This window comes from Haliotis rubra, unplaced genomic scaffold (genome assembly GCF_003918875.1).
Source record: "Haliotis rubra isolate DU_JTF1 unplaced genomic scaffold, ASM391887v1 Scf1090, whole genome shotgun sequence".
Taxonomy (NCBI): domain Eukaryota; kingdom Metazoa; phylum Mollusca; class Gastropoda; order Lepetellida; family Haliotidae; genus Haliotis; species Haliotis rubra.
Window position 1 is genome coordinate 283,286 of NW_025764993.1, and position 14,691 is coordinate 297,976.

The 14,691-nt window shown below is 38.0% G+C and overlaps 1 protein-coding gene across 1 annotated transcript; it reads right to left on the reverse strand.

Moving 5' to 3' along the window:
• Positions 1–637: 637 nt before the first annotated feature.
• Positions 638–9,968, reverse strand: LOC124283270 (transmembrane protein 65-like). Its single transcript, XM_046719299.1, has 6 exons — positions 9,962–9,968; positions 9,280–9,347; positions 5,646–5,700; positions 3,973–4,015; positions 3,068–3,173; positions 638–1,790 (listed from the first exon to the last, which is right to left on the reverse strand). Exons 1-6 carry the CDS (start codon positions 9,966–9,968, stop codon positions 1,662–1,664), a joined length of 408 nt encoding a protein of 135 aa, XP_046575255.1. The 3' UTR covers positions 638–1,661.
• Between the last annotated feature and the right edge of the window lie 4,723 nt (positions 9,969–14,691).

Genomic DNA, 14,691 nt, shown 5'->3' on the forward strand with positions numbered 1-14,691 from the left:
ATATATCATAGTATCGATAATCGTGATACTTTATCTGACAATAAATATATCGATACTTTTTTTCGTATGTGATATGTATCGTTGACCTTAAAGTAGTGAATTTTCACTAGAAATTGACGGTTTTGTCAAAATTTACACTGTTACTTGCTGTCAAAATATACTATTTTAAAGAAAATAACTAAACATAGCATATCGTGATATGCATTGAATTGAATCGTATTGTTCCAAGATATCGCGATACATATCGTATCGTGAAATTTCTGTATCATCACACCTCTAGTCAATATGGTCTGTGAATGGTCCAGTGCAATTATCTACTGCATGCAAATTTTGTGTACTGTCTAGTAACTCTTGTATCTGGGTCAATATGGTCTGTGAATGGTCTAGTACAATGATCTACTGCGTGCAAAGTTTGTGTACTGTCTAGAGGGATGTTTCCAAAGTTCTGTCTAGTAAAATGCTTCTAGAGTACTGTCTACAGGCACACTTCTAGAGTTCTGTCTACAGGCACACTTCTAGAGTTCTGTCTACAGGCACACTTCTAGAGTTCTGTCTACAGGCACACTTCTAGAGTACTGTCTACAGGCACACTTCTAGAGTACTGTCTACAGGCACACTTCTAGAGCTCTGTCTACAGGCACACTTCTAGAGTTCTGTCAAATGATACGTTCCTGGAGTACTGTGTGGAGTCATTGTTCTAAAGTACTGTCTATAGATTCACTAAGAGTTACAGTACTGTCTAGCCAAATACTTCTAGTGCACTGTCTATAAACATGCTTTTAAAACACTGTCTACATACATGCGGTCTAGAGAAATGCTACTTTCAGATTACTGTTTATTGAACTGAGTGAAGCCAATTCATGTGTGTCAGCATTGTGTAGCATAGCAATACATAATTCATCCATGGCTATATCTTAACACATAAACTTGTTGATTTTAAAATACCACGGTTGACTAAATTACTGTATAGTAAGCATAACAAAAGTAATGTTGCCATGGCAACATATAAAAACCTAAATAGGTAATTAAAAAGACAAAACAACAGAAGTTAATATCATACTGGAGGCAGGTTCATAGTTTTGAGATCTGGTATAAATCCTTTCATTTTTGAATACTGACTGTTTTTGTTATTCTGTACTGTAAATCTTGGACATCATAACGAACATGTTATTCTCAATACAATCAAGATTAAACCAATTACCCCACTCCATGCAACCATTGTCAGTCCATCGCAATCATCATCATCATCATCATCATCATCATCATCACCATCATCACTGGATAGATGACTGAATGATCATTAACCAATAGTCTGACACAATTACCTCCCTTTGCTAACTTTGCAGATAACCTGCATTAAAAGTCATAAATACATATACAAAGTGTACATTTATATCAAATGAAAATACCATCTTCATTCTCCCTTTAAGTGAATAACTCCACAAACGTAATCTTAAGTCGGAAATGAAACACCATTTCCATTTTTTGCCATTCTTTCCAATTCACAACAGTATGCAAAACTAATTTTCTGCAGTAAAGAGCCAGAGGTCCCATGTTCACAAACACATGTTGGTGACAAGCCTGTGAGTATTGCTGTTCCAACAGATGGTAGTGAATGCTGCAAGATGGAGAGGTGCTATTTCCCTATCCACTACTTCTCACTAGGCTTTCTCGGAGGTCTCTGTTGACTCAATTTCTGATTTTTCTTCTGTTTTCTTCTCATCATCTTTGAAGAACAACAACGGGAACATTCCAATCAAACAACCTAAGGAAATACCAAAAATCTTGCCCTGAAACAAAGGAAGTTTTAGAAATAATCATCAAGTCATTTCTAAAGACTGGAAGACTTAAAGTAACACATGACTACGTACATCAAGGATGGATTCGTGGACTTGTGGATAAAGTGTTTGCCTGGAATGTGGAAGTGCTGAAGTTTGATCCTATTTACATCGCACCAAAGAATAGTAAAAAACTATACTAAAAAACTATACTTTTTACCCTGCCCATACTTGACAAAATGTATGTGCATCCATATTACCCTGTAGCATTGTATCATTCAACAAAGCCAGCAGTAGTCCATGCATACATCAAGTATACATCAAGCAGCCACAATAATATGCATACACATCTCCCTATATATGCAATAACATGTTAATTTAATGTTAATCGAACCCGGGTCTTCAATGTGATGAGCAAAAACGCTTTAACCACCAAGCTAACCACCGCCCTAAATCTGTTGTGATATCTTCCACGATAACCTTTTTGCACTTTGGCAAATTCAAAGCTATACATATTTGAATTCATTTTTAAAAATTAAGCCTGCCTTACACTTTGTAAATCTTCAATTCCAAATATAACATATGTTACTTTCAATTCCAAAGTCACATATAATTTAATTTAAATTATTCTTACTCTCATGTCTGAAAAAATATATTCTTATTCCAAATAATTTGTTTATTTTTCCGGTAATTTATCACAAACTTTTTTTCCCACAAAATTATTCCTATGAACAGATTATAACCTGATATCAATTCTGAAACTATTTGAAAGTCTATATGTATAGGCAGCTTCTAAAGTATGTTCTGAACACTGTTTTGTTCCAAGCATAAATGTCCCTGGTGTGGTGATCTGCCTTCAGTTGTTGGCAATCTATGGCCTGTTTTCATATTGTATTGTCTTGAATGGTTAAAATGTTTTAGATTTAGTTACTAGTGTTAAATTTCTAACTGTGATAATCTAGTTGCTTTACTGTACTTCGTCAACAGGTTTTTATAATTTACCTTTAATTTATATTAATGTATAACTTCATTTAGTCACGATATGGATGAAATATTGCCAAAGTGACTCCCTCACTCCAAGCAAAAATATGTCACCACTCATCTTTGCTGTGAAATATAATTTCTTTCAGACTTTTATGGCATTTTGCTCTAAGTTACTTCTCCAATATTTATTGATAATCAATCAATACTTGATTAACGATTATTGATCGGTATGATTTATATCGATAGCCAGCCTTACAAACTGCACCTGAGTGAATAAGGACAGTGACGTAAGGGGAATAACTCACAAAACTTGACATAAATCTCGTTGACCTCATGTCGAGTTGTGGGGGTGTGAGAGGGGGTGCTCTCACACCAGCTGCTGCAGCGAGCCTCTCCACATATGATGCAGATCTGGAAAGATGATTAAAAACATGTTTATTGAAGAGTTAGTGAGTGAGTGAGTGAGTTTAGTTTTAGCAATATTCCAGCAATATCCCAGCAGGGGACACCTGAAATGGGCTTCACACATTGTACCCATGTGGGGAATCGAGCCCAGGTCTTGATGATGAGCAGAGGCTTTAACCATTAGCCTACCCCACAGCTCCCTATTTGTTGAATATACTTCCAAGAGACCATCCCAATATCACTTCTGCATCTCTGATATACCAGAAAAACACACAACAATAATATGGACTCAACACAAGAGAAGGTAAAACAAAGTGCCATTACTATTATTATTGCAAATATGGGGACAGTACACACAGGGATTTGGGGAGTTGTAGGATATTAGTCGGGTCACTTTATAGACATGGATCTATGGTAAGGCCAGACCATTCATATTTCTTGTTTTACAGATCCGCCGGTCATATTTTTTTCAAGAATAAGAAACAAAAAAATTATTAATTTTCCCGCTCAAAAAATAAAATTTTACTATTTTTATTAGCCAAAAATGTAAATGTGCAAGAAATGTTTTTAGATTGTTTTTGCCCCATATATACTTCATAAATTGCCCAAAGTAAAATACTTTTAGTATTTAAAAGGATTATTACTTTGACTGGTGATTTTTATTTATTTATTATTTTTTTGTCCTCCTGCCTTTAGGTTTTCTGAGGACAAAAATCCGTAAAACAAGAAATGAAATTGGTCTGGCCTAAATAATAAGTCTGGGTGTACACATATCCGGAGCCTCCTCTAACAAAGCATCACTTACCCGAGTCCAGCTACATCCGAGATTAAGTTCCCCAACCCAGCAGCTGTAACAGAAGTCACTTATTAGTAAACAACTTTCAAAATGCACAAGCCAGAGACAACTAAATTAGTCTGAGGATAACTAAACATCTTTCTAGTCCTCACTGACTAGTTGTGAAATTATGAAAGTTTTCAATGTTCGTCTTAAGCTACAAATTGGAAATGAATAAAACAGACAGAAAAATATAATAAAAAAAATATCTGGTCTTGTTCCGGCAGGACAAGCTAGTGAATGACAGAGAAGGACAAGCCGTAAGAAAATGTCAGCAGTGACAGTAACAGATAATGAACAAATGTCACTGCGCAGAAAAAAACTTGGTCTTGTTTCACTAAATTTCAATAGCAGTAGCTTTGTCATATTTGAGTATATTTGATCTTGCTGCCATAATTTCAATTATATACTGAACAAAAAAAGTAAGGGATCAAGAAACATTTTCAAATGGACAAAAATATATAGTGTGCTCTAATGTGCTTCACAATAAAATAACAACCCATAAAATGTGACTAACTGACTGAGTTTGGGTTTACGCCGCTTTCAGCAATATTCCATCAACATCACCGCGGGGGACACCAGAAATGGGCTTCACACATTGTACCCATGTGGGGATTCGAACCCGGGTCTTGGGCGTGACGAGCCAACGCTTTAACCACTAGGCTGCCCCACCACCCCCATAAAATGTGAGCAGGACTCAGTAATACCCCTGACCTTCACTCCAAGGTTCAGCTGGACAACTACACTAAACACAGTGGGGCACCATTTTAGAGACGTTTTTCTCCAAGTTCAAGAAGGAATGAGAATTATGGTGACTCATGAAATAAAATATCATAATCAAACTTAGTGCTACCCTACAATATCCCATCTTCTTCATATCCCATGATAAACCATGATTTATGATTCACCTGATATCAGACAGAATCAACTCTTTATGAAATAATAGCATTATTAGCATAAGAAAAGTATCACAAGCTTTGTATTGGGATATGTATCGTATCAGGACCAGGGTCATCCTCCATAATCTCCAGGGTATACGTTACGATAAATCTCCACTATACCCTGGATGCATCTATGGCTCGGCACAATGATTTTATTACCTCACTTTGCTTGCTCCGAATTCTCACAGTAGCCAATCAGCTAAGCCGCCGTTACAACCAATCTTGTCAAAAAAGGTAGCAGTTGGAGCTGCGAAGGTTTGTTCGCAGTGCGACTCAGATTTTGGGGGAAATCATAGACAAATTGACAGGTCTGAAACTTTAAAAAAAATATATGCAAGAGCTATTCCTACCTCTTTCAGAGTACCTCTGCATCAATTGTATTGCCAAGTTTAATCGGTTAGATAATTCAAGAAGCGAAAGCGAGTTGTGATTGGTACATTCCCAGCTTCCCAGCGTAGACATCTGATTGGATAAAAGACTAGCCAAACGAGGTAATAAAATTCTCTGGGTATAGTGCAGATTTATCGTAACATATACCCTGGAGATTATCGAGGATGGACTAGGGTATTCTGTTGCATCTCTGATATCAAGGCATGTCACCTTAGAGTGCTAGCTGGCCAAGTGTTGGCTCTCTCAGGACATCAGAAATGAAACAAACCTGACTGCAAATGGCCGACAATGGTCAGCAGAAGCAACACGTACCTGCCATTGTAGATATTCCTAACACAGCCCCGGGCGTGCTGTCAATGTACTCCCCCTGAAACACACACACCATGTACAAATCTGTATCTGCATAATCACCAAATCATCAAGATCCAGGTATAAGAGGTCATAGTAGAGGTCACTAACAGGAACTGGAGGTCAGGCTCAATAACTTAGTTGATGCATGTTATCGAATTCCAACTGCATAGATTGATGCTCATAGCGCAGGAAACAAACCCATTTTGAGGGGAGTGATTTGATCAAATTGAGAGGTATACATGATCTATTATATCAAATTAAAGCTGAAGACCTATAGAGCAAGCATTGTCACTAACATGACATAATCCCCCGCGCCGCAAATTATCAAATCAAACTTAAAAAGTAATGAAAGTGAAGGTCGTAATTTAAGATGAAGTTAAATGTCAACAAAAACATGACCAGTCAACCTCTCTTGATATCTTGCTCTGAAAATTAAGTGAAGGTCACCTAAATCTACTGGGCCCTGCACCTTCCCTTGATGAAGCTTGATGTCGAACATGAAGAAAATCCAGTAAACGGTTCTTGAGGTATCTCGCTGACAAGCTTAACATGCAGCTTAACATGCTGAAATCTTCAAAGTGTCGCCATGACCTTGAACATTAGGTGAAGGTCACGAAAATTGACTGGGCCCTGCGCCTTCCTTAGATAAAGCTTGGTGTTGAATATGAAGAAAATCCAGGGAACGGTTCTTGAGATATCTCGCTGACAAGGGTAAAACGTTATAGTCCCCTTGTGACCTTAAAATAAAGTTCAAGGTCACCATACCTGACTGGGACCATTCACTTTTACTGTGATGAACCTAGGTACCAAATATGAAAAGAATCCAGTCAACGGTTCTTAAGATATTCCAATTTGTACGTACGTACAGACGGACGGACGGAGCCTAATACTATATTCCCCGCTTCGAGCTAAACGCGAGGTGGGGTATAATAATAATAGACATGATGAGGAAATATCAACCACCAGATTTTCTGGCCCAGGCTTGATTATAAATATTTTTTATAGATCACTGTCATTACTCTTGATCATAGCGGTACCATCATAGCTGACCGAGGCATTATAGATAACCAGAGTACCATTGTACAAAACAACCTTGGCACTACAACTGTTGCAAGTCAAGGTACTGGAGTGCCATACAGCATCCAACAATATTTCTCTTTTCACTGCATTTCACTTCATTGAATGAATGAATGAATGAATGAATGGACTACAAACTAAACAGTAAAAGGAAATAGTCAAACAGCTTTGTCAGCAACATTGAAATTATATCACATTGAAAATATTTAAAAAATTCATGAGGCTATGATGAATACAATCAGAAAACTCGGAATTGTGTCCGACTCTTTACGCAGCCCCCAAAACCCAGTTAGGCCAGACCAATTTTATTTCTTGTTTTCATTGGATCCGGCTGGTGGTATTTTTTTCAAGAATAAGAAAGAAAATAACAGTTAATTTTCCCTGCTCAAAAAATAAAATCCTAATGTTATTGGTCCAAAATGTAAACTTACAAGAATTCTTTTTTTAGATTATGTTTTGCCCCATATACGCTTCATAAATTGTCCAAAGTAAAATACTTTTGGTATTTATTATCTTTATTTTCTTTTTACCTCCTGCCTTTAGGTTTTCTGATGACAAAAATCCGTAAAACAAGAAATAAAATTGGTCTGGCCTTGGCATTTCCACTCAGTTACCTTAAAAAGGCACAGGTTAATTAATTGGCATCCCTTCTGCCACGGACAATTTACAAAGTCCATACAGATTTCATATCTTTTCATAACATTTCCCAAATGTTATTAAACTTTAAAGCTTCAAGGTCATTTGTACGACAGGGTCAAATCACTGATCCAAGCCACACTTCCTGGACAATCTGTGTGGGTTACTTATCCATGTAAAAATCAGGTAAAATGCATGCAAGTGACCACCCTTGGCAAAGAAATTCCCCTCTATTCTATCCTGCTTAATGTTCTCGGATCAACAAGCCATCAATATTCTGTCATAGATTACAAGATACTTTGATTTTCGCAATCAGAAGCTTCACGGCACTAGCAATTTGCATAAATAACTGAATAGAAATTTAGACTAGCACCAAAAATGCAAAAATATTCAAAGAAATGCCAAAATGGTTGGAGACACAATACCTTTCCTTGCCATTCCAATTTACTGCCACTTAATTCCACTACACATAAATTTTCATGAACCTTTCATCAAACAGAGGTCAATGGCGGCTTGTAATCAGCAGTGTACTTGAATAACAGGGGTGGAAATAACTTTAAAATTGATAGTGTACTCCAGTACAGTGGCACATGTAAAATCACTTGCCCTGATAAGTTTCCCTCTATACCGGTTGTTTTCTTGTTGATTTTTTAAAATATACAACATAATTAACATTGGAAAGTCAACTGGACACCGGTACAGTGTGATATACAAATTTGCTTGCCCGACAGAAAAAAAACCTGGACTCGGATGTCGGGCAATGGGTCATCACTTTAAAAAAATTTATCTGTGGACTAAAAAAATATGGCAGCCATATTTCAGGTTCCATATTTTTTCAAATCTATGCTAAAGTACTATGTTTCATTTTTTTTTCAGCCATGCTTTAAACTCCTTGAACCAAAAAGCTGGCAAAAAAGAAATAGAGAAATTAATGTACAAATCTTTTAAAATAATGTCAAATCTGGCAAAAAACAGCGATTAAGCAACCTGGAAGGATGGCTCTATAAATGCATTTTGTCCTCAGTTTTACAAAGAAAAAGAAATTTCTGAAAAAAGGGTAAAATTATTGGTAAAACAAGGAGCTTCAATTCAAATTTGTTTTATAGAATGTCTAAAGCGCTTACTCCAAAGTAAACAGGATGAATATTGAAAGAGTAATGGCCGGCAATGATCTCTTTAAATGAACCACAGCCATTGGTGGTTTATTCTTTCCCTGCTATCTCACATAACTGTCATTGTGACTGCAAAATAATGACATGACAAAACATCTATTTATTGTTTCTCATGCTGTTGATCACTGGATTGTCTGGTCCAAATTCGATTATTTACAGACTTCCATAATAATATTGCTGAGTCTTGGCGTTAAACAACAACAAACCCACCATTTATTGTTTAACACTGCACTCAGAAATTCTCAAGCTAAATGAAAGCGGTCTGAAAATAATTAAGTTTGGACCAAATAATCCAGTGTTTTTAGAGAAACCAAGTTTTATCTTTTAGTATGTTGTATGGCATCTCAGAAGGATGCAGTAACATCTGTACCGAATTGTCACACTGAACGAATACAGATGCTGAGATATATTAAGTCAAATCCCTGTTCATCTATTACTATTCCCAGTATAGCAGCACCTAATTCCTTTCAGTGATGAGGCTAATATCATCCTCGGCACCCCAGGCAATATGTTGGCTTGAATCACATCCATATAATCTGGGATCTAAAGAGGCTGACTACGGCAACGTATCCCCCTGACGAAGGGGGTCAACACGATGAGAGTAAAATAGCCTAGCTGTAATTGACTGAAGACAGCGTTAATAATTACACGGCCTTATCACACCTGCTCTGAATAATTGATTGGATATTGATTGGAACCTGCAGACTTACACAGACGATCATGATGAAGTTGTCGAAGAAGCCGAACCCGATGAATGGAAGAGCATTATGGAAGGCCACTGAAACAAAAGAAAAGTGAAGGGTTTCAGCCACCCAAACATGTTACTCTTTCATCCAGGCATTTACCACTTCAGTAAAACCCACAGGCATGCCCAGGGAATCAGGTCAATTAACCCACACGTTAAATAAATTCAGGATTCAAGTTTTTGAACGATATTTTGTGTTTTTAGTCAGACCTCTCCTTTTAAAGTGCCCCCCCCCCCCCCTCCTTGCAGCCGTTGCAGGTCATACAAAATTGATGACTGCCCACCTCCCCAGAACAAAATGGGTGACCCCCTTAAAATCATCATCACCCCCCTAGCCATAAATCATGAACAGTCTCTAAGAATATATTCATTCAGACATGATTGTAAGAATCATTTAAATTTAATTATTTGTGACTTTGGAATTGAGTGAGTGAGTTTTGTTTTACGCCGCTTTTAGCAATGTTCCGGCAATATCACAGCGGGGAACACCAGAAATAGGCTTCACATATTGTACCCATGTAGGGAAAAGAACCTGGGTCTTCGGTGTGACGAGCCAACGCTGTAACCACTGCCCCGATTAATGGAGAAGGTCAGGAAAGGAAGAAACATTGTGTTAGTTTTTGTTGAAGTTTTTAAAATGTACATACATCCCATAATTAAAACTACATCTTCCAATATTCAGTGTTGTCTTGTTAAACATGATATTTTCAAGTGGGTGACATTTGGTGTGGAACTGGGGTTGGGGAGATTAGCTTCCTATAATCAGAGAAGGAAGCGATAAGCTAGTCATTGTTTTATTTATGGCTCCTAAGGCCAGACTGTGCACTTATGCACAAGTAATAGCTGTTGATAGCCTAGCTATTGTGACAAATAGGATATAAGGTAAATACAGAAGTCTGGAAAACATCTTGTTTTGTCTACCATCTAACACACACACTCTACTAAAACATTAACATTAGGCCAGACAAATTTCATTTCTTGTTTTTCGGATTTTTGTCCTAAAAAAACTAAAGGCAGGAGGGAAAAACTGACTGACAGCCTGAGTTTAGTTTTACGCCGCTTTTAGCAATATTCCAGCAACATCACGGCGGGGACACCAGAAATGGACTTCACGCATTGACTCATGTGGGGATTCGAACCCGGGTCTTCAGCGTGACGAGCCAACGCTTTAACCATTAGGCTACCCCACCGCCCCAGGAGGGAAAAAAAATAAAAATAAAAATCACCAGTCAAAGTAATATTTCTTTTAAATACTAAAAGTATTTTACTTTGGGCAATTTATGAAGTATATATGTGGCAAAAAACAATCTAAAAATATTTTCTTGCACATTTACATATTTGGCTAATAAAAATAGTAAAATTTTATTTTTTGGGCGGGAAAATTAATTTATACTATTTTTCTAATTCTTGAAAAAATACGACCAGCGGATCCGTAAAACAAGAAATATAATTGGACTCGCCTTAATAACATTTCCCCCAGGATCCAAAAAGGGCAGGGCAAGAGAATTTCAAAAGTGGCACCCCTATTCCAAAAATGGCATGCAATGGCAGATTACCAAGAATTATGTTTAGTTTACCTGATGCATATGACTCTTCAGGGCTTAATGAGCACAGTTAATTTGCTTAACTTCAACATCAAATAGAAACTAAAACCCATCAAGTGTTGATATCAATCATTGTAATAAAAGAAGGGCAGGGGCCAAATAAAAGGGCAGGGCACTGCACCCTGCTAAACTTGCATGGGGGAGCACAAATTAACAAACGCAATAATAAAGGACCATTTAATCACTGGAAGCACTAAAATCATCTGTTTCAACTGATGATGATGCTGTTTGTCAGATCTACATATAGTATGTATCAAGTATTTCTACAAGACTTCCTTCATCTGATGACCTGTAAAGAACCAGGTTAGAATTGGTCTTCAGCAACCCATGCTTGTCGTAAGAGGTGACTAACGGGATTGGGTGGTCAGATTCGTTGACTTGGTTGACACGTCATTGTATCCCAATTGTGTAGATTGATGCTCATGATGTTGATCACTGGATTGTCTGGTCCAGACTGGATTATTTACAGACTGCCATCATATAGCTGGAATATTGCTGAGTGCTGCGTTAAACAACGACCAACCATCCAACAAGCCTTCATCTGATATTCGGAGTCATACAATGACGACACGTGGTGCTGATGAAAATCTAATCATTAATTCATCATGGCTTTATCTTGTATAGCATCTACAAATATAGCCTCTGTCTCTGCAGGTGTTACATTACGTTCGTTTGTTCTCTCACATCTCTCTGGAAATAGATTTACCAGTTGTCATATTGGCAAGTTTTTATTGATGCTCGGTTTAGGATTACCAAAAATATCAGAAAATACAATCAATAATTCAGGACTGTCCGGCCTGGTGTATTTGGGATGAACAGCTCCCGATGGTGTCAGTACAAACCTATTAACTTGATTAGTCAGCAAAGTGTTTGGTTGCATCAGCATATTTTGGTAACAATTTCTTTGCGAATACTGGCATTTATCAGGTATTTTGTTTCTATTCATGGCCTCCAGCAGCGCAGGTGTCAACAGGATTTGATACAATTACATCATTTCCTCTTGTTTTTTTACTTATTTTTAAAGCATTGACACATATTGTTTTGTCAGGCATAATCCAATGGAGCCTAATACACATATTTTCAGATATCTAAAAAAACATATTCACTGCTATTCAAAACATTTTCAGAGATCACTTCAGTTAAAAAAGAGTTACCGTTATGTGATTTGGTAACAATCACAATTGTGCACAAATGAGTGTAGTTCATCTTAACCACTTATGGATAGTGGTGGTCCGATTAATTGAAATGTCGAAGATTGGTCGCAGTGGCCAAGCGACCAAGCAATCGATCACATTTTCTCATAATCGAACACAAAGCGATTTTGGAAACGCTGTAATAGAGTTTGAAATACTTGATGATGGAACATATCTAGGGCGTTGTCAGGGCCTGAAAAGCGTGTTTATTTCTAAGAAAACTCACTTCACTTTCTGAAAAGTCATGACTGAATATTTCTTGAAGAATCTTGGAAGTTAATGTTACACTGGAACTGAATCATTTTACACTGGATGTGAAATCTGCAAATGTGATTTGTGCAGTTTCTAAAAAATACAACAGAGAACCAAATGGTTTTTTTTCTTTATACTTATCTGCAACTACAACCTGAATAGGAAAATCTACAAAATGACGCTAACCAATTCTTTTTCGATGATTGGTCGTTGGTATTAAACCAATCATCAATTTTGAGATTTCAACCAATTCCCAACACTACTTATGGACAGTATGGATTATATTTTACAGCGATAAGATTGATATGGAGGCGAACCTTAACTCATGCAGGTGTTAGATGTTTAGAACCTTAGTGAAACCGATGATCACAGGTAGGGGGCAGACGAACCAAGAAACATCATTAGGAAGAAGAACAGGGATTTGAATCATGATCATAGTGTTCTGGCATGCCCAAGGGACACAACTCTGTGTAACATCATAATCACTGTAAGTTACCATGATTACATAGAATCTGAATATATCTACTTATATAGATAGAAAAACCATAATTTAAACTTTAAAAAGGAATTGCGGACACTTGACGTCAAAATGTAAGGTGGAATGTCTGCTTGTACATTTGTGTGATTGGTTTCCACATTGATCTAATCATCTGGAAACCTTGAATATAGATTATTCTGAGTGTATGACGTCCATTTCTACCACTTTAATCAGAGGAAGAGACAAGAAAATTCCCTTCTCATCTCAAACACATCCAACAGGCAATGTCATTAGGAACATCGATATTGGGATAATGAAGCCAAAAGTTAGAGACCAGGGGTTGCCAGAGAAAGGTCTGTGATTTGTATTGTAATCTGGATAAAACATTCTAGGTAATTGTCTTCCCACATCTGCTTAATGGCATTTAGCATTAGAGTTGCTAAATGGGTTTATAGGCAGCATTTACATTCCAACTTAAAAGCACAGCTCTAGCACTGCTCTGGCAAGTGAAATACACTTTCGGATATGTAGCGTTTAACTTCACCTTGAATTATGTCATTTCTAATCATCTTCATTTTACTGGCATTTAGCATTAGTTGCGGCTAGCACACACAGTCGGCAGTGTAGTTAAGTGAAATATCTGTCTTAACCTTTAGGTACTAAAGGCGGCATAATTTGATAAAGGGGATGGGTGGAATATACAATTCTTTGCAAAGTATTCATACACTTATCTTATGATAAGTATCCAGTGTAACAGCATGCGTGGCAGTGTATTATTTCCGCATTCCATAATAGTAGCTCACGTCACTTCGGGTGATGTCACATCCATGAGCATCACGTCGCGTCCGTTTCCTTTCTATTCTGCATGCTGTCCTGACAGGTTCACCATCTTGCTTCATCCATAATAATTTCTCGATCTTGGCTCAAATTTTGTTATCTCGTAAAAATTCTGAATTAACTTAATACTTAATTCGCATCCGCTATCACATTACGTCCTTTTCATCTGAATTCTTGATTGTTTTAAATAATTGTACAACTTTCTTTCGAGCAACTCATCATGCCACCAAAGCGCCAAGGCAGCCATCAACCACGCTGTGGTCAGGGGCGCCCTAAGGTTGCCAGGCGTCAGGCAAAGGGGCGCAGCTTCTGGTGTTGTCCCTGGGGCGCTGCCCCTCAGGCCAACCAACCCGCACCACCCTCTGTGTCTACACCGCGTGAGGTTCCTCCGGCAACCATCAATGTGACACCCCGCTGGAGCCAAGCTTCATCACCCGATGGCTCCGTCATCCACTAATCAAAGTGCGTCTCACTTTGGGCATATTAGTATTTCGCGGGTTGTTAATTCCAAGCTCTGTTAGGCCTGATGTTGAGTTACAGCCACCGCGAGAGTCCACCGCTATGCCAAACTTCTGTATACAGGGGCAACCCTTCTCTAATCGAGTCACTGATTAATGCAGAGGCACTGTCAAATCAACAGCTGAACTTCAGAGGCGGAGACTATAAGTTTCCATGTGAAGCAAGCAGTGAGGGAAAAGATCCATCGTGGGGAATTTGTAGATATGAGGTCCCTATTGCCACCAGAGAACCAGGCAGCACAGGAGAGTTCCAACTTCACAATGGAGCTTGATATTTCAGGACAGGTAGTTTTTAAACCCAAGCAGCTGTCTGTCCGTCAATTAAACATTGGGGCTTGGACATCTGCTTTCTTGACTTTTATCAGCGTGGTAATAGAGCGTCAGGCGGATGTCAACAAGATACAACAAATGCTCATTACATGGAGGCGATCAGCGGTGCCGCATCACGATTTGGCGGTGACTGCTGGTCTCAATCGGCGTCCAGTTTAGGCAAAA